Source organism: Stenella coeruleoalba (genome assembly GCF_951394435.1).
Source record: "Stenella coeruleoalba genome assembly, chromosome: 15".
In the NCBI taxonomy this organism is placed as follows: Eukaryota; Metazoa; Chordata; class Mammalia; order Artiodactyla; family Delphinidae; genus Stenella; species Stenella coeruleoalba.
The window spans coordinates 25,722,775-25,743,125 of record NC_137161.1 but is presented as its reverse complement, the minus strand read 5'-3'; the positions used below and the strand labels follow the sequence as shown (position 1 = coordinate 25,743,125).

Here is a 20,351-nt window from a genome sequence, read left to right as displayed (position 1 = left end):
ATTCATTTTTCTTTGTAGTTGTCATTTTATTGTCATGCTGGTTTTCTTATAAAGAATAGTTTTAAAATTTCATGGGAACATTCCTCTTTTCATCATGGGGTTCCAGGTTGCAAGTGTGTTGTAGAACTTACCAGCTAAAACCACAGTCCTGTTATCAATTTCGAAGTCAAGTGGTAATGAAGCTTTGGGGTTTTGTAGGTCCACTTCACAACTTTTAAAATTTAGTGGGTTAAGCAGGTTTGGGTAAATTTTCACTCTGCTGCTTTAATAGCTACTGCATTTAATGACCTAGTGTGTATTTTCTTCTGTTACTCATTCAGGGGCTGCCTATTGTCAGTTTATGGACATGCTGTTCCCTGGCTCCATTGCCTTGAAGAAAGTGAAATTCCAAGCTAAGCTAGAACACGAATACATCCAGAACTTCAAAATACTACAAGCAGGTTTTAAGAGGATGGGTGTTGACAAAGTAAGTAAACTTTATTCTTTCATTTAGGGTGTTTCTTAACTAGTGGTAATTACTAAGGATACAGATTCTGGGCCATGACTTTGGACATTTTTGTTTTTCTTTTCCCAATTTATATGGTTATCTTTTCTCCAGTTAACAGAATTTACTGGGAGCAAAGTTTCCCTCTGCTCTCCTACCCCCGGTTCCCTTACGGTCTTCTTTCTTCATTATGAAATTGGTAACTGTCTTAAGGATCAATCTGTAAATCTCTACCCATGATTTTTTAAAAAAATTTTATTACTGTTTACTCTCTATTAGTCTGAGGTCTAACTCGTTTAATCTCTGAATTTACTTCTGGTAAAGCATACCATATGGTAGAATAAGTAGCTCTAATAGAGAAGATTCTAGAACTACTTGATTTTTATAGTAAAGTACAAAGAAGATGGCTGGCAGGTGCTGGAATGTTCCCTTTTGCTCCCAAGGTTATTTGAAGCTACCAGAAACACAGACCACCAGGCTTCATTAGGGTAAATAGCTTTGTTTTGGTAGATAACAGATTATTGCAAAATTAAGTAGTTTCCCCCCATTAGAAGGGCTTATCCTTTAAGCCATTTGGGGGGGGCATTTTTTCTAGTAAAGCTTGTAATCGTCCCCTGATTATCTTACTGCTGTATCTGGTTTTTATTTACTTTGAAATCAGTCTTATTTTTATTTTAGTTTTGTCTCTGTACAATATATAAAATACACATTTGTGTTGGAAGAATATCATTTAGTTATCAGGCATAGTTTAAACTAGGTGTAGCTTATTATATGCAGTAATTTTTCTTTTTATGGAATTTATTTTTTTGAATAAGGAAAATTTTTGAAGTATATAAGTTAGAATAGTGCAGTGATCTCCCATGTACCTCAGTGATTATCAACTCAGGGCCAATTTTGTTTCATGTATACCTCTACCCCTCCCCCTGTACTCGTGGATTATTTTGAAGTGAGTTACAGACATAACATTTTATTTGTAAATGTTTCAGTATCACACAGAGAAATTTTTAAAAAATTATTTGCTCAGATGGGTGGGTATAGTTCAGATTGTAACTGGAATCCTTGAAGAGTTAAAAGATAATTAAGCTCTGGCCAGCAGTCCCACCATTTGAAGTAATACCTGGTAACACAGTATTCTTGTACAATAAAAAACTTACAGGTCCTTTGAAGTATGTTTAATAGGACTGGAATTACTTGAAAAACATACCATTTTGTAGAAGTCTATCCCAGGACTGATTCCGTACGTTGACCTATTTTTAATACAGAATTTTTTTTAGCACAGTTCATCGTGGATGCCTGTGGTTAGTTTGTGCTCTGGATTTCATACCTTGTGACAGGCACCGTGGCTGTGCAAGTTCCATGGGAGCTTTACTCTTTACAGTGGAATGACATATCTTAGGATGTGTTTGGATGTGTATATGTGACTTAATGTATGATACTTGTTTCTTTTGCATTTCTGATTTCTTTTGATGGACTTGGAGGGGGACTGGCTGTTGTTAAGTTCTCTGTGGAAGGCAAATTGAATGAAACTTGCTCTACAAACTTCCAGGGGCTTACTTAGCACTTAGTTCTTGCCTCTAAATATTTTTTTCTCCTTTGGCAGAACTTTATACTGATTTGATGGACATGTTTGATGCTTGACAGAAGCTTCTTCTTGCTTTGGGCTAAATAGTCTTTTGTTTCTCTGCAGATAATTCCTGTGGACAAATTAGTAAAAGGAAAGTTTCAGGACAATTTTGAATTCGTTCAGTGGTTCAAGAAGTTTTTTGATGCAAACTATGATGGGAAAGACTATGACCCTGTAGCTGCCAGACAAGGTCAAGAAACTGCGGTGGCCCCCTCCCTTGTTGCTCCAGCTCTGAACAAACCGAAGAAACCTCTCAGCTCTAGCAGTGCAGGTAAAACAAACGAACAAACAAACCAAACAAACCCCAAAAACCCCCACACAAAAAATACCATTTCCAAATACATTCATTCTTATAGTAGTCAGTCAGAAGGGTTTGGGTAGCCGTAGGCTTAGGGAGCTTAAAGAGCCTAAGCCCAGCCACATGGCCGAGGCATGGATTGTGGCATCAGGGCCCTGTGTTTGTTCTTAGATCTCTGGAGGCCTGTGTAATCACTTCACCTCTACCCTGCTGTTTCCTCCTCTGTAAAAGGGGAATTTCAGTACTTGCCCCTAGAGGGCTGTTCTTGAGGCCTGAATGAGTTACTGTATCGATTTGGCCAACACACTTTAGTTGGAATAGACGTCCCTCAGGTTAGCTCACATAAAAGAGAGTTAGTTTGAACACAAGGGCATTTCATCTTAGAGCCCTCGGATGGGAAGTTACAACCATACCTGAACTCCCAGGAACTGAAGGAGCTTTCTAGGTCTCTTGGGGACTGCTCTTGACTCTGTGTCATTGTTCTGTCTGCGGACCAGCTTCCTGCGCTTACTCACGGCTTCCCTGCCGTCCCTAGAGTGCTAAGTTCTGTGCTGCCAGCAGAATCTAGGAGTCAGGGGGAGGCTGTTTTTAGACACTTTCTTTAAAAGTCTTGTCCTGGTAGGTTTCCCCAAATTGTTTGCAGTAGTACACTCACAGAACATATACTTTGGGGCAGGGTGGATGTTCTGCAGATGCTAACTCCTCCTCAGAAGGTGGCAAGAACGTTACTTAAAGTCGTGTAGTACCTTGAGAGAGGCTGATCCATCTGGTAGGTAGAGAGGGACATTGAGTACTTTGTAATTTTGATAGCTCTATTGAGCTCTGATTCACTTACCATACAATTCACCCATTTAAAGTATACAATTGAATGGCTTTTAGTACATTCGTAGGTGTGTTCTACTATTGCCATAATCAGTTTTAGAACATTTTCATTACCCCCCAGAAGAAACCTCATGTGTGCTTAGTAGCGGTCACTTCCCATTTTCCCCCAACTCTCCTCCTTCCCTGCCAATCCTAAGCAACTACTAATCCACTCTCTGTCTATGGATTTACTTATTCTGAACATTTCTGAGTGGGATTATAGAATACATAGTCTTTTGTGTCTGGCTTCTTTCATTTAGCATAATGTTTTCAAGGTTCATCCATATTGTATCATATATCAGTACTCCATTCCTTTTATGGCTAAATAACATTCTATTGTATGGTTGTAGCACATTTTATTTATTCATCAGTTGATGGTGATTTGAGTTCTTTTCAGTTTTTAGCTCTTAGGAACAATGCTGCTGTGACCATTCATATACAAGTTTCTGTGTGTGGGCGTATGTTTTCTCTTGGGGTATATATCCAAGAGTATATACTCTTTTTTTTTAAAATTTTTTTTTAATGTCTTTATTGGAGTATAATTGCTTTACAGTGGTGTGTTTCTGCTTTATAACAAAGTGAATCAGCTATAAATATAGATGTATCCCCATATCTCCTCCCTTTTGTGTCTCCCTCCCACCCTTCCTATCCCACCCCTCTAGGTGGTCACAAAGCACCGAGCTGATCTCCCTGTGCTATGCGGTTGCATCCCACTAGCTATCTATTTCACATTTGGTAGTAGGTATAAGTCCATGCCACTGTCCCACTTCGTCCCAGCTTATCGTTCCCCCTCCCCCTGTCTTCAAGTCCATTCTCTACGTCTGTGTGTTTTTTCCTGTCCTGCCCCTAGGTTCTTCAGAACCATTTTTTTTTTCTTTAGATTCCATATATATGTGTTAGCATACAGTATTTGTTTTTCTCTTTCTGACTTATTTCACTCTGTAGGACAGACTCTTAAGTCCATCCACCTCACTACAAATAACTCAATATCGTTTCTTTTTATGGCTGAGTAATATTCCACTGTATATTTGTGCCACATCTTCTTTATCCATTCATCTGTCAGTGGACACTTAAGTTGCTTCCATGTCCTGGCTATTGTAAATAGAGCTGCAGTGAACATTGTGGTACATGACTCTTTTTTTTTTTTTTTTTTGCGGTACGTGGGCCTCTCGCTGTTGTGGACTCTCCCGTTGTGGAGCATAGGCTCTGGACGTGCAGGCTCAGTGGCCATGGCTGACGGGCCTAGCCGCTCCATGGCATGTGGGATCTTCCTGGACCGGGGCACAAACCTGTGTCCCATGCATTGGCAGGCGGACTCTCAACCACTGTGCCACCAGGGAAGCCCCATGACTCTTTTTAAATTATGGTTTTCTCAGCGTATATGCCCAGTAGTGGGATTGCTGGGTCATATGGTAGTTCTGTTTTTAGTTTTTTAAGGAACATCCATACTGTTCTCCATAGTGGCTGTATCATTTTACACTCGCAGCAACAGTGCAAGATTCCCTTTTCTCCACACCCTCTCCAGCATTTATTGTTTGTAGATATTCTGATGATGGCCATTCTGACTGATGTGAGGTGATACCTCATTGTAGTTTTGATTTGCATTTCTCTAATGATGTTGAGCATTCTTTCATTTGTTTGTTGTCAATCTGTATCTCTTCTTTGGAGAAATGTCTATTTAGGTCTTCTGCCCATTTTTGGATTGGGTTGTTTGTTTTTTTGATACTGAGCTGCATGAGCTGCTTGTAAATTTTGGAGATTAATCCTTTGTCAGTTGCTTCATTTGCAAATATTTTCTCCCATTCTGAGGGTTGTCTCCAAGAATATATACTCTTGGAGCAGAATTGTTGGGTCATATGGTAACTCTGTGTTTAACCTTTGACAGAACTACCTGACGGTTTTCCAAAGTGACTGAATCATTTTATTTTCCCATCAGCAGAGTATATGAGGGTTCAGATTTCTCCAAATATTGAGTACTTTTATTCTTTAGCTTCTTAGAATGGGGAACTGCATAGATAACCCTGTGCATTTCATGTTTCAGATGCTGCTAACAGGCATGTGGAGACTTGCATTAAGTATTTAGTCTTCAGGTTAAACATATGCTAGAGATCCTCCAGCGGAAATGCCTGTTACTGTGGGTGAAAGGCCTGATGGTTATTGAACAGTTTGGGATGTCAGGAAAATGAGATATTTTTAAGCCTGGCATAATGTACAAGCTTTACAAAATACTTGCTGAATGAATAAAATCATGAATGATAAATTTACCTTGAGGTAGCCCATTCTTGATTATTCTTAATTATTTTAACTTGTAGATAGATTGGCTCCTTGTCGCTTTTTCCTCGTCTTTGTCTGTTTTGGCCATTCATACTGAGAGAAATCTTTAAGTACTGGTCAGTGTGCTGCTTTTCTCTCCTAACCCTTCTAAACACCTTTTAAAAGGGAAGCAGGACGGGGTTTTGAAGTCATTAGTGGTCAAAGCAGGCTCTACCCTCTCATCTTCCCAATCCAAGGAGCCTGAGGTTCTGAGTTAGGAGGCACCTTACTTTCCAGATGGGGAATTGTGGGCACCCCACAACAGCTGGGATTGTGAGCTCCTGGCCTGAAGTTTTCCTTTGCTCCATAAAGCTGCCCTGTCTGTGGATGTGGTTGGAGCTGGGTTAAGGTAGATCATCTGTATGTACCAGGATGACTTTGCCTCTTTCAGATGATAGTCCTGTCCACCCCAGCGGAAAAAAGGCCACGCCAAAGGACTTATTCCCAGCACGAAAGATCGTGGCTAAAATTGGTACTTAAATGTGCTGCCAGGATGAAAAACCACTTTGGGCAAACATGGGGTGCAGTCTTGCATGCTGGGCTCTCTCTGTTGGGTCTCCTCACTGCATAGCTGTGGAGGGCAGTTGGTCACAGCCTCCTTTTGTTGTCTGGTGGGTTCTTTTTTGTCTTGAAATTTCTCCTCTTAAAAAAAAAAAAAAAACAACTCTGCTCCTCTCAGCTCCACAGAGGCCCATTGCAACACACAGAACTACTGCAACCCCTAAGGCTGGCCCGGGCGTGGTGCGGAAGAATCCTGGTGTGGGGAACGGGGATGATGAAGCAGCCGAATTGATGCAGCAGGTAGGCACCTCTTGTGTCCAAGACAGGAGCCACCTTGGGGGAAAGGTGCTTGCTGCCCTGACCAGGGAGGCTTGTCTGTGTTCTTGTGGGAAGACCTGCCTTGTGTGCATACCAAAGCAGTCTCCATGGCACGTGTGAGCACTTTGGGGCTGGTGGGCACTGCGAGCCTGGAGGTGACGATGGAAGAGAGAGGGACCCGGCATTTTTGAGTGCTGTTACATCTATTTCTGTTAGAAACCCATGTCTGTTTGGAAACCTGCCCATACGATGGAACCCTGTTGAAAGTCTTTGGAACGCTGTCAGGGTTCTGTGGGATTCGGAGAATGTCTCCTGAATTTTGGCTCTGACAAAAGATAGATTTCCCTTCTAAATGATAATTTAAAAAAAGATTCCGCAGTCTCTCTGCTGAAATCCTGGGCCACTAGAGTATCAAGTTGAGAGTGGAACTGGTATGCAAAGCCTATTGCTTTTCTGTTCTTAATAGGTCGATGATTTGAAACGTCTTCAGGATTAAATATCCTGAAGGTACTTGGGAGAGGGCTCTGTAGATCAGAACAAATTTTAGACTTTTAGACATTTTCTCACTAATTCTTATAGTTTTATTTGTTTGTTTGCTTTTGGATGATTCTCTTGATTAATTCCAGATTTAAAATCAAGGATGCTCTGTGATTCCTGTGACTTCGGGATTGAACCCTTTTACTTTCCTTTTAAAAGCCAAGTCCTAAAGCCTGGAGGAAATGGCCTCACTTTAATCCAGAAGCTCTTGTGACCCAGATCATACTTCTGGGAAATCAGGACACAAAAGCCTGCTCAAAGATCACATTTGGTCTTTTTCATTCTTTGATTTGTGTGTGCCTCATGGTCACAGGTGCCTTGGGAGCGTGGAAGTGACAGGGTCACCATCCCCATTGTTGTGGCAGCCTCAAGCACCCTGTGGGCACTGTCACTGTGAGTGCATAAGTCCTGGAGAATAAGGAGCCTTCCCTGTAACTGTTGGTGTCCAGGCACAGGTGTACACAGGAAGCAGTCTCAGTGAGAAATAGGGTAAAGAGGTGTCATTGCCGAGGCCTGGCAGCCAGCACTGGGTTGGCCTTGTGCTCTCCAGGAGAAGATGCAGTGGGTTCCATGGGACTGCTGTTCAGCTGGTGTCCGGTGTGAGGGAGCACTGACTTTGGGTTGCGTAGATTTGGGGCGCATCCTGGCTCTGCCACTTAACTTCTACTTGGGGCAAGTCAGTTAACCTCTCCGAATTCACTGCCTCGTATGCAGTGGGGCTAATACTTTGGTCACGGTATTTGAGCGGATTTCATGAGGTGATGTTTTGCCAAGTACCTGGAAGGGTGTTTGGGATAAATGGGGTAAATGGCAGTGGATGAAAGACAGTTGTGATTGTTACGGTTCTTGTCTATGGGCTTGATAGAGTGAAATAGGTTCTGAAGTATTTTTTTTTTTTTTTTTTTTTTTGCCGTACGCGGGCCTCTAACTGCTGTGGCCTCTCCTGCTGCGGAGCACAGGCTCCGGACGCGCCGGCTCAGCGGCCATGACTCACGGGCCCAGCCCCTCCGCGGCATGTGGGATCTTCCCAGACCAGGGCATGAACCCGTGTCCCCTGCATCGGCAGGCAGACTCTCAATCACTGCGCCACCAGGGAAGCCCTGAAGTATGTTTTAAAAGTTCATAGGAGTTAGATTTTTTTTGGTGAAACCCACAACTGTTAATAGCAAAAACAAAACTACTGTTTTTAGAGTGTGAGCGCCAGTGCTCTTCTAAGCATTTTCTTTCATTTTTGCAGCAGCCGTGTGAAGTGTTACAGAGGACAGTGCGGCTTGGAGAGGTTAAATAGCCTGAGTTGAGGTTTGGACCCAGCTCACAGCCAGCTGGTCCAGCCCTGCCTCAGAACTGATTTGTTTGGCCTGAACAGGGTTTTGATTTTTATTATTATTCTTTTTAATATGAAGGATTTTAGATTCTTTCCAGGTTGCCAAAGTCCTGAGCACACCCTGTTACTGACTCCCATGGCTCATTTACATGATGTCTCTAACCCTGAAAGTATTTGAAGTGGTGACCCTTCTTGATAAAGGTTTGGAGGTCTGGGGGACACGACTGATGTGGGGAAAGTAGAGCCACATGGGCTTGGTGGGCTAAGAGGAGAACAGTGTATGCTACATAAATTACCTTGTGGTGTTCATAAACTTTGGGAGATCTGCAATGATTCCACACTGTTAAGTCATCCTGGAGAAATGTTCTTTTAGTTGATTTTAGTCCAAAGCACTGATGTTCAGTAGAAATAGAATGTAAACCAGAAATGTGAGGCACATATAGAACTTCAAGTTTTCTGGTAGCCACATTGAAAAGAGTAACAAGAAACAGGTTAGATTAATTCAAATGACACATTACCCAATATATCTAAAATATTAGCATTCTGACATGCGATCATTAAAAATAATTATCAGTGAGATGTTTTACATTTGAACATTGTACTAGGTCTTTGTAATCCAGTGTGTGTTTGATCTTTACAGCCTGTCTCAATTGCACTGGCCACATTTCAAGGGCTCAAAACACCACATGTGGCTCATAGCTACCTTATTGGCCAGTGCAGGCCCAAAGCATTCTCCTTGGGCTTCTTAGGTTACAGCTGTTACTTAACTATAAGAGAGTGTTCTAAGAGTGACGCTGATTACTGGCCACAGATTTTTAATAACCTTATAAATAAGCAGTTAGAAGAGTGCCAAGTGAAAGCTGATGACTTAGTCTATGCGTGTTGTTACTTGTGGATTCATAGTTATTGAGTGATGTCAAGGAGGGCTGCTGCTTTGGCCTTGTGGGTGGGACCAATCCGGCTGGGTTCTGGTGCCCTTGTTGATTTGTAGGCCAGAGAAGTGTTCAGTGGGTTTGTGAGGGAGGCACTAGTGTAACGTGTGTGTACAGATGGACTCCAAGCCACCGTGCCTCGTGAAGCTGTTTTGACTTCCCTTTCCTTCTCTTGTGACTAGAAGGCCTCTTCCCTGGCTCATGGACCTTGGGCTGAAGATCCAAGGCAGCTTCCACTACTGGGGATAGTCTACTCTTGCCCTTTTGTCCCCTTCTTGTACTCACTCCACTTTGGGAGTGACTGACAGTTTAAGGAAAGGCAACAAATAGCAGTTAAAGCAGGGGTGGGGAGGGTGGGGGCAGATGGATGATTTCGTTTTGCTGGTGACTAGGTGGTGTTAGTACTTTATTGAAACTTTCAATTATTTTTACTTATTAAAAAAAATTTTTTTTTGGATTACTTTTTGGCCGTGCGGAATGTGGGATCTTAGTTCCCCCACCAGGGATCGAACCCATGCCCCCTGCATTGGAAGCGCGGAGTCTTAACCACTGGACTGCCAGGGAAATCCTTTCAGTTATTTTTAAAAGTGATTTCTGTGGTTGCTAAAGGAATAGTGAGAGGGTGTCTAGAACCTTGACTCTAGTTTGGTCTTTTCAGGCCTTTGATGTTGAACGTTGAAATTAATTCTTTGACAGAATGGTCCTGGTGGTTCCAGTCACCTGCTTCTGGATCATCTCTGGATGCTTCTCAACTGCAGGTTACGAAGGGACAGGATTTGATCCCTTCGGTTGGGTCTGGCTTCTTCATCAGGGAAGCTGGATAAGCTGTTTCCTTGTTTTTGCAGCTAGAAGTTCAGAAGGTAGACTAGATTTCTCTGGTGTTTCTGGCTCTCAGAATTCCCTGCTACCCAAATTGTTCTCAGCAGCTGTACCTTTGATTCCCTGGCTCGGCCTTCCATGGGGCCCTAGCCTGTAAGGCCTGTGAGGATTTTATGCTGCATCCTATGCCATGTATTTTGCATTCGGTGAGAGTTAAATTGAATTCACATTATAGATTTGAGTATACTGGAACGAAGACATACCGTGCTTAAAATACACAAAGGGCTGTGAGAGTTGTTACGACTTCTATTACTTGTGGCTGGATAGAGTCCTGGCGCAAGCACTGAGATTTATTTCTTCATTGCCCCTTTGTGGAAATTAGAGTCCCTCAATGGGGCTCCTGGACGATCCTGCAGCACAAGTGGTGTGAGCTGACAAGATGCTCAGGGGAGCTAGCGGTGGAATGTGGTGGGGTCTGCTCCCTGCCTCTGCTGTCTTCTCTCCCTTTTGAAACTCTCTTGGGAGAGAGAGTGATGCAGGGACCCTCTCATCAGAGGATGCTTTTCTTTTGAGTCATGGATCGCCCCCTAGCCCCAACATACTGGGGGGAGAAAGAACCATTGAGTTTCCATGCCCAGGCCTGCCTCAGTGCTAGCTGTCTTTGGCTAGTATTAGTCATCTTTAGATAGTTTTCCCCTCCTGGCTTATCATTTCTACCCTGCTCCCTTGGACCAGACCCTCTCTTACCATTGACTTCAACTTGCAGAAAGACCTGAACTTGATTGACCAAGTGCCCTGGTAAGGACTCAGTATATGATGGGCAGCCACTCTGCTGGGCCAGGTTGTAGATTCTGCTTCTGTATTTGTCTCAGGCTCCTATGGGTTTTTCTCTTTGATCTTGTCTTAGTCCCTGAGAAGTTCCTGCATGTTCCATGATATAGCCTGTCCTTTCCTGGGAATTGTTATAGTCAGGGTGCCATGAACAAGCCCATGTTATTTATCTGGGGCTGAAGAAAATTGACATTAAACTAAAGTGGGGTTTTGTCCTTGTTAGAGAGTTTGATGAAAGCCCACATCTCCTTTTGGGTTAGAAGTTTATCTGATGTGTTGTTGGTGCACGAATGCCAGGTGTCTAACCCTTTCTAATGTTTTGTGCAGGTCAACGTATTGAAACTTACCGTCGAAGACTTGGAGAAAGAGAGAGATTTCTACTTTGGAAAGCTAAGGAACATTGAATTGATTTGCCAGGAGAACGAGGGGGAAAACAACCCTGTATTGCAGAGGATTGTGGACATTCTCTATGCCACAGATGTACGTATTGACGTGAGGATATTTTCTTGCCATTTTGCCACCTAAGAGAAGATAGAAATATTTTTTCTGGTTGGTTTCGGCAAACTCAGTACTGATGCTTGCTGTGTTTCAGCATAACATTCATCAAAAGACTTCATCTTTGACCCTTAAAGTCAGCCAGAGAGGGCACTACTGCCCAGCTTCAGCCTCTGCCTTGAGGTCTGTGAGCCTTTGAGGCAGGCATAGGACACTCAGGTGGCTGGCTGCCCTGCTTCTGTAGTTTGTGACCACTGATAGGTCATGAGTGCCACAAGGTGCTCTTAACCCCCCTATCCCCACTCCACCCCTTTCAGCTTGGACCCCTCAGCCTGAGGTCTGCCTTCTTTTTAATAGGGCCCTAGGCGTGCCCTGGAGAACCAGGCACATGACCCCTATTTGATGTCTGCTGCCCACAGCTGTCAGAGTGTACCTTTTTCCTCCCAACCTGGAGTGTATCTGGTTCCTATTTCCCCAAAGTGCTTTGTGGTCAAGTTTCTTGGGATCCATGTGTATTACACAGCCATATCTGCTGATATTAATCATGCTATGTTAGCTGAACAAGGAAAACTGATTTTCCCTAGATTTAGGATTTGACATCTTGCTGTGTCCACTGTTCAATGGCTGCAATTATTTATAATTCTTCTGCATGCCTAGCAAGGTCTTTAGGATCAAACTACAGTATATGTCTACGTGTTTCATAGTATGTGGCAGTATACAAATATAAGGCAGCATTAATGCTGTTACTAAGAGTGTGCTCTAAACATATCAAGTGAATTTGGGGGGATTAAGACAGATGACTGAAAAGTTGATAATTTGTTCAATAAATCCTTATTTCGGGCTTGCTCTGTGCCAGATAATACAAACAAAGGGGTTGAAGATATGGGTGTCCTCAATCTAGTCTGAGTATTATTTTAGTAGAGTCATAGCTTAAGTAAATTTAGCCATAGATATTTAGTTTAAAAAAAGATGGGGGTTGAAGGGGAAGTCTAAATTCTTATGGCATTGTGGCCATTAGCACATGCCAGATGCCCTGGAGTAAGTTTGAGGTGGGAGCCATGGGTGTGATGTTTTCCCATGCTTCTGATGTTGGCTCAGCCTTGCAGCTATTACGTGTGTTGTGGGTGTTTTGGGTAAACAGAACACCCACAACACCTGCAGTAGCATGTGTGCATGGTTCCTAAGTGCAGGCAAAAGAATGAATGAAGGAAAAGCTGGCTGTATGGACAGTTATTGAGAGGAGATGGTATGGCACCATTATGGTGACTTCAGGGATTTTTGAGGGTAAATTTTCTTAAACAACTTTATTGACATAATGAACTGCACATATTTAAGTACAACTTGATGTGTGAGATCATCACCATAATCAAGACAGTGTACACATCCATCACCCCTGAAAGATTGAGAGTAAATTTGTGCTCAGTTTTTGCCTTTTGTGGGATGTGATTCCACTGCCTAATTAATAAAATAGTGGTCACTTGGCCTTGTGCCATTAAATGCCAAGTGTGTGGTAAAGACAGGACGAACCGTTGACTTTGAGAGGCTTTAAATATGAGGAAAGTGAACCCACAGTAGAAACTGATCTTTCATTCAGCCTTGAGTAATAGCTTTCCCCTCTCATTTTCCCATTTCAGGAAGGCTTCGTGATACCTGATGAAGGGGGCCCGCAGGAGGAACAAGAAGAGTATTAACAGCCTGGACCAGCTGAGCATCATCCGAATTCTTCACTCCAAATCATGTGCTTAACTGTAAAATATTCCCTTTTATTATTCTTAGAGGACTCACTGGTTTCTTTTCATAAGCAAAAAGTACCTCTTCTTAAAGTGCACTTTGCAGAAGTTTCACTCCTTTTCCAATAAGTTTGAGTTAGGAGCTTTTACCTTGTAGCAGAGCAGTATTAACATCTAGTTGGTTCACCCAGGGAACAAAGAGGCTGACCATGGGGCTCACTGTGTGGATGCTGGTAGCACTGATGGCTGGAGAAGGGGGAGACCTCAGTAGAGAAGTGTAAAGACTGGTTTGAATTTTAAGCTAATGTGAAATCTTGACAGAGGACGTTTTAATAAATAAATGCCTTAAGAGTATTTAAAAGATGCTTCCATATTTCAAAATGTCAAATGTAACATGGCAGGAGCTTCTGTGTGTTTGACATTGTGTCTGGGAAGGAAGGGCCAGAACCTGGAACCTTTGGGACCTGCTGTTCCCAGCCCTCACGGGGCTGCCTGATCCTCATAGGCCCAGACCTTGGCCCAAAAGGAAAGTTTGAAAAGTTGCTTTGTAAAGCCATTTAGTGTCCTTGACCAGTTGCATCCCTGATAAGAAGCAAGAGGCATTGTTGCCTGGATGAATAGAGGGGTGTGTTTCAGCCCTGAGACATGTTGAGTCGAAGAGCTTGATTTTCATAGAACATTTCTCTGGTGATTTTTCCAGTTATCCCTGATATTTCTATGTACTGTGTTTTGTTGTTGTTGTTTTGTTTTTTTTTTTTTTTGAAATGAGGTGTGTCCAGTTTTTAAATCTAACAACTACTTTTGGGGACTTGCCCGCATCTCTGGGATTTGAATGGGGGTTGTGTCCCATTTTACTGTCTTTTAAGTTTACATTTAACATGTTTCTCTTCTCTGCTCCCCTTGCCCACTGGGGACTCCTCTTTGGCTCCTTAAAGTTTGCTGCTTAGAGTGGAAGTTCAGCAGGCAGGTGATCATGCTGCAAGTTCTTTCTGGACCTCTGGCAAAGGGAGTGATCAGTGAAGGAAGGCCACTGCTACCTTGGGATCTGCAAGGCTGGGTGTTTTCGGTACCTGCTGTCCACAGCCCTCCACTGTTATCGGAATACTTTGCCAGTGCACTAATCTCTTCGGAGATAAAAATGTTAGCGTGTTACTAAATGTTAATTTTCTTTTGCAGAAAATACAGTACCATGTCTGAGTTAATTATTAATATTTAAAATATTTCATTCCTTAACTCCCTCATTTGCTTTGCCCACAGCCTATTCAGTTCCTTTGTTCGGCAGAATTCTGCAAAATGTGTTACCCACTACTGAGATTGTTCTGCCCCTGATGTATTTGTATTGATTTGTTTCTGGTGGTAGCTTGTCCTAAAATGTGTGTAGCAAGCAGGTATTTTATGATAAAATTGTTGTGTAGTGCATGCTCTGTGTGGAATTCAGAGGAAAACCCAGATTCAGTGATTAACAATGCCAAAAAATGCAAGTAACTAGCCATTGTTCAAATAACAGTGGTGCTATTTCTCTTTTGTGGCCTTTTAGACTTTTGTTGCCCTAAAATTCCATTTTATTGGGAACCCATTTTCCACCTGGTCTGTCTTGACAGGGTTTTTTGCTACTTTTAAACAGTTTCTAAATAAAATTCTGTATTTCAAGAGTGTCATGTCTTCTGAAATTTGTCTTGCCCTGGGTATATTATTTTAGGTTCAAATGGTAAGGTACCCACGCTTCCTTCTTAAATTAGGACTGATCTTTTGAAATCCTTCACTGTTTTTTTTTTTTTTTCAAATGTGCTTATTTGTAAGGCTGTTTCTTTTTTCTCCATTCTTCACAGTACATTTCTCAGCCTCCTGCTGTTTCACATTCTCATGTTACTGTGAGAGGTCTTTCAGAAGTCCAGGGTTTGGCCTAGCTACCGTGAAACCTTTTCAGGCTGTTTCCTCCAGAGGTATATAGGACAGAGCTTGGTGGATACCATGGGGCAATACTTTTTTTCCCTGAAAGTATGTTTCAAAGGCAGTGAACACAGTCAATCTGTAACCTGAAGTCATCACCATTTTTCTTCCCTTTTAAAATTCTGTGCTGTAAGAAACGAGTTCAGAAGGCGACGTGCTGCCATTTTCAGTATAAAAGAAAGTTAAATGGTCAGAAGGTAGTTTTCTATATGATGTGTAGGGTACCCACCACAATTATGGATGCTCTGTAAACCCAACTAGATGATGATTTTGACTAGGGTTACACCCACGTTACTTCCTGTAGAAGTTAACGGTATGAAACCTTCCTTAAAATGTTACACATCTTCAAGAAGGAATTGGAAACCACATGTGTTTGTAATTTACAAGAGGCTACCTCCAGGAGTGCATGGAGTTTGCGAAGATAATTTTGGGTAATGTCAGCTGAGACGTTACCTTGGGAAGAGTGAAGCTGTTAACTGTGTGTATCTCTGACCTAGTAAGTCCATTGGCCTGACTCTTTAGGCTGAGGCACAGTCTTCTAATGTGACTAATTCAGGTTGGGTCACTGGTGCGGTGAACTTGAATTAGCTGCTTAGTTTGCTTGGCAAGTTCTGTGTTGCATGCAGTATAGGTAAACAGATGGCTGGATTTAGGATTCACTCGTGCTGGTGGTCCTCAAACTGATGGGCTTCAGAATCACCTGTAGAACTTGATTGACATTCATTTCTAAAGTCCAATCCCAGAAATTCTGAGTCAGGAGATTAGAAATCTGCATTTTACTGTATACCTCAGGTGACCGGGGCTTAATGTAGTCCTCAGACCTGTACTTTTTGGCCTAACATTTATGCCTGCAAGTTCAAGTCTAATTCTGGCAGGGGGGATATCAGATTGGAGTCCTTGTAGGTCCCTCCTAGCTTTGTGACTTTTGAGCTAATTGATCCCTTTTCTTGTTCTGACCTGCTAAACAGGGATGATGGTGTTGGCTGCAGTGCCTCCCTCACTGGGTGCTTGTTGAGATCAGAATGAGTTGAGAAACAAAAGGTGACCACAGCGTTAGGAAGCCCTGCACGGGTTCTTGATCCAGTCTGAAATTGTTTATAGATCAGAAAAGCTTAGGGCACAATTCAGGAGGGTGATCCTTAAGATAGACTTGGAGTTATTTTGTAAAGTAAGTAACAAGTTCTTCTAATGTTTCTTTTTCAGCTTGCGGGGGATTGATGAGTCCAGCTCCTTTTAGTTTTCAGACTATGATTTTCATCCTGTTTTTCCCCCAGGTGAAATTGTGTTCTAAACACACACCTTTCCCCTTTTTCTTTTAAATGAAGATTCATTGATTCAGTAATTGATTCATTGATTTAAAGATAGGTATTTCTTCAGGGTTTACTCTCTAGAATATAATATGGTGTTGGAAAGGAAGCAGTTTTCTTTTGCTATAACCAAAATGAGTCTAGGGAAGTTTTTCTTTAAGGATTGTTTTGTGAGATTTGGTATGAGGAGCTCCTTTTGTGATGTTTACCATAGTTCACCATAGTCTACAAACAAAACCTAGGCTTTAAGCCTGATCAGCCTAATCGGATTAATTTGCTAGTATGTGGGTGACCCAAATCTGACTGCTGTCAACAGAGTGGAAGTAATTGCTTTGCAAGCTGAACCTGAGCCTTCGGTTAGTGTTCGTGAGTCACCAGTCATTTTGCTGGTCTGGCACTGTTGCTGTTGTTTTAAAATTAGGAGTATGTCGTACTTTTGAATTCATACATTCCAGTTATAAAATTTTAAAACCCGATGAGTTCATATTTATTTCTTACACTTGCAGCTTTTTTCTCAGTTTTCATATGTGACAGTATAGATGAATATGCAGAGTCCTTGTCCGAAAGAAAGCCCACAGAGGAATTCTGTGCTTTTACATTGAACTTGACTATGCTTAGAACCATTATCCCAGATGCCTTCAGCCAGATTGTTATGCAGGTATAATTTGTGAAGGTCTGTTTCCCTTTTGGCTTAATCTGAGTTGGAAAGCAGTGTTACCTTAGCCTGGAGCACAGAGCTTTCTGTTGAGGTTGTGGTCAGGTTGCCTCATTAATTTCGTTATGTAGGTAAGCAAGTCCAGCCCTACACACACACATTTAAAGTAACCTATATTTCTTTTGTATTGGATGCTCTGATGTTCTGAATTGTAAAATGTAAGTAGCCTTCACAGACATGTTTCTGCAGGTAGGGAGAGGCAAATCTTTGTCTTGTGATCAGTTGAAAAGCAAAGCAAGTTAGCCATCAAAGCCTAGAACTTTGTGAATGGTATCAAGAGATAGATTTAGAATTACAAAGTGATCTGTTAGCAGTTTGGAATTCTGTAGGATGTCTTACCTTAAAAGTTAAAAATTTTTTTCCTTAACTTTTTCCTGGTTTACTTTGAATATTTTTCGCAGTCTGTAGGAATTGGTGAGGATAGGCTTAGGCTTGATGTAGGTATGAGGAAAAGGAGGAAGAGCAGTTTATTCCATTTGCTGATGTCTTTAATTTTTAGTTTTGGTGGGAGAAGGAGATTTGGGAAGCTGTAGTGAGATTCAGTCCATCGGGGTAGGTCTTAACAAAGCTGGCTTTGTGGCTCTTACTAGTTTCCAGCGGGGACAAAGATGAGTTTCTAAGATTCAGCTTTCATGGATGATTCACAAATTGCAGTTTAGACTATTAAAGTTAAGCCAAGGTCAGGCATGCAAGTGGGTAGACTGAACATATAAAGGGGAGCCCTTCTCCAAAATGAACAAGGGAGAAGTGCTGTGATCAGGAGGCCAAGGATCAGGACCAGGGTCCTTCCCAAGGCCCTGCATCCTTGGTCTGCAGAGCATGGCTTTTCATTGGCTCAGTGAAGAGATGAGCGAGGATGGTTTCCCTAGGAACCTTTCTGAGCCAGGAAAACTTACTTAGGTCTGTAAAAGCCAGTAGGATACCAGAGCCAGAAAGAGTGGGAGAGTGCCCAGTTCCAGCAAGTGTTGCCTCTGGAGGCCAGTTTTCAACAGTTGAGAAAGTTTTGGTTCAGAGATGAGCACAATGTTTCTCAGCATCAACTACATACATTTTGCATGTGAAGTTTTGAAAAAATTTGCACTGACAATGAAATGGTTTGTAAAGCGTACATCCTTTTGTATTTTAATAAAAGTTTTGACTCTAAAAGAAGAGATTTTGACAGATGAAGTAAAAAGTGGCTCAACACATGTGTTTGGCTTTTTTCCCCACAGGCTGCAAGCTGCAGGGAGAGCTTTGCTTAATACATCCATCCCTGAACCACCATTTAGTGCAAGAATCTAAATATATTGCACCCAGGATCTGTCACCGTTTATCCCAGGCTAAGCTTGGGTGACCTTCAGATTTCTTTCCTGTCTTGCTTCACAGTTGTTTCATCACGTTCATATTTATATTTCTCCGATTGGGCCCATTTATATATTTTGGAGTAGTTCTAGTGATTTTAAGATCCAGCATACCTCAGGGTCATCTGGATTTTAGCATTCTAAAGGTTTCTAAACTGATATTGCCTTTTTTTTTGTATTTTATATGTTTTTTTACAACGTAATGTGAATTAAATGTGTAATTATATATGACTCCTGTTTTTACTTTGAAATTTTAAACCCTACTAGGAAGAATGGAATAACCTGTTTTTTACAGGTAGCTATAGGCTAATCGCAGCTTGCCCCTGTGTGTGCGCCTCCCTCCCTAGTAATTTTAAAGGCTGAGAGAAGAAACAATAATTCAACGTTGAATGAAATAAAAATTATTTTTAGAAATTTCCTAAGAATTTGTAACTCTCTGACTTAATTTCTTTTCTTTCTTTCTTGGGGAGGAGATGGGTAATTAGGTACTGAACCACCCCAAGAATCTGCTGTTTTTCTTGAATCATGGTATTTTGAAATCTTTGGTATGTGAATCCTGAGTACTCTTTGGCAGTGTGGTAGGAAGAGCATTGTTTTAAATGTCATGTGAGTTGAGTTGTTAGTCTCAACTAAAGGTGTGATCTTGACATTAATCCTCAGGGTCCCCTCCAGTTCCAATGGTCATTGGCTTCTGTCTTGTTTATTCGATTTTGAAAAGAAAAAAGCCTCTCTTCTTAGCTATCAAGTTGCGCCTTAAAATTTTCAATAAATTTTATAAAGCTGAGAAGAATAATTGCAGCTTTACTGAAGACTAATTCACACATATAAATTGTATGTTAGGTTACAATTTTTGACGTTTTAAATCCCGCAGTGGTAAAGCTGGCGAGGACAGAGTTGGCGCTGCTGCTGAGTGGAGTGGAGCTGCCTTCCCTGGAGCAGTGACTGTGACCTTGAAGCCTTCCGGCAGCATTCCATCTCCGCTTTTAGGGAGCAGAGTAGAATCTCCTTAGGATCGGCAAGCGATGCCTGAACTAGTCTCAAGTAGGACTTTGAACTTTTTTCCAGAATTATTTTGTGCAGAGGTTTATCTACGAGATTTTTTTCTTCTTAAACACCTTCCCTCCTGCTTCTTGAGTTAATAAACTTGAATTATTGATGATCACGATTTTATTCGTTTTAGATGTGGGTTTTCTGAACTTTTCCTTACCTAAGAAGTGGAATGAATGCATCTTACTATTTCCCCTTTGTTCTCATGTTTCTTCTTTGGGAAGGAAAGTTACATTTATTGTGATAGAATTTAGCATATTTTGGCCCATGTAAAAATGTTGATAAACGCAGGGGCTGCTGTAAGTAGAAATGATAACATTGGATTGGAAAATGAAAGCCCCAAACCAAAAGACAGTGGGGAATAGTCAAATCGGCCTTGTCTCTGTTTTTTTTGTTGTTGTTATTTTTTAAATAAACCCTTCTCGTTTATTAATACCTAGTTTAATAAAACTCTGATTTAAAAGACCTGCATCTTTTATGACATTTCATTTCATTGAAAGTCTTTTGTCTCCACTGTTGATGAAATGGGAGCAGGAATTTTTTCTCTATGTGGGTGCTCTCTTTGTGGTGAAGATATGGGGAGGGGTCTTGGCTTGGTGAACAGTTAACATTTTGGTAACATCTAGGTCATCGTGAAATGTGATTCAGCTGGGTATCTTTAAGTCTGGAATCCATGTCCCTGATTGAATTCTGCCCAAGAGATTTGCCTTTGGCCAGCTCATGCTGCTGAATTGTGCCAGGGGCAAGATTGAACAGTGCTGTATCAAGTCCAGGCCTGCCATGAAGTCTGGGTTTATAGGACTCCCATCTTACACACAGTGCTCTTGTAGTCTTCCTCTTTTCAAAGAGTTGCAGCTCACGAATCTTATGTTGAGAGAGCTGCTGTGCCTTCCACTGTCCTCCAGCTGTGGGGGCTAGTTGGCCT

The 20,351-nt window shown here is 41.8% G+C and overlaps 1 protein-coding gene across 3 annotated transcripts in view; it reads left to right on the top strand.

The window, feature by feature from the left end:
- MAPRE1 (microtubule associated protein RP/EB family member 1) overlaps positions 1-20,254 on the top strand; it is a 44,428-nt gene extending 24,174 nt beyond the window's left edge. For 2 of the 3 annotated variants that reach the window (XM_079944000.1, XM_079944001.1), the window contains exons 3-7: positions 321-466; positions 2,172-2,379; positions 6,260-6,381; positions 11,170-11,322; positions 12,972-20,254. In XM_079944000.1, coding sequence (XP_079800126.1) covers positions 321-466; positions 2,172-2,379; positions 6,260-6,381; positions 11,170-11,322; positions 12,972-13,028 — 686 coding nt within the window. In that variant the 3' untranslated portion in view covers positions 13,029-20,254. The remainder of the gene's footprint in view (positions 1-320; positions 467-2,171; positions 2,380-6,259; positions 6,382-11,169; positions 11,323-12,971) is intronic. The other variant, XM_079943999.1, reaches the window with a different exon arrangement.
- Positions 20,255-20,351: the final 97 nt, after the last annotated feature.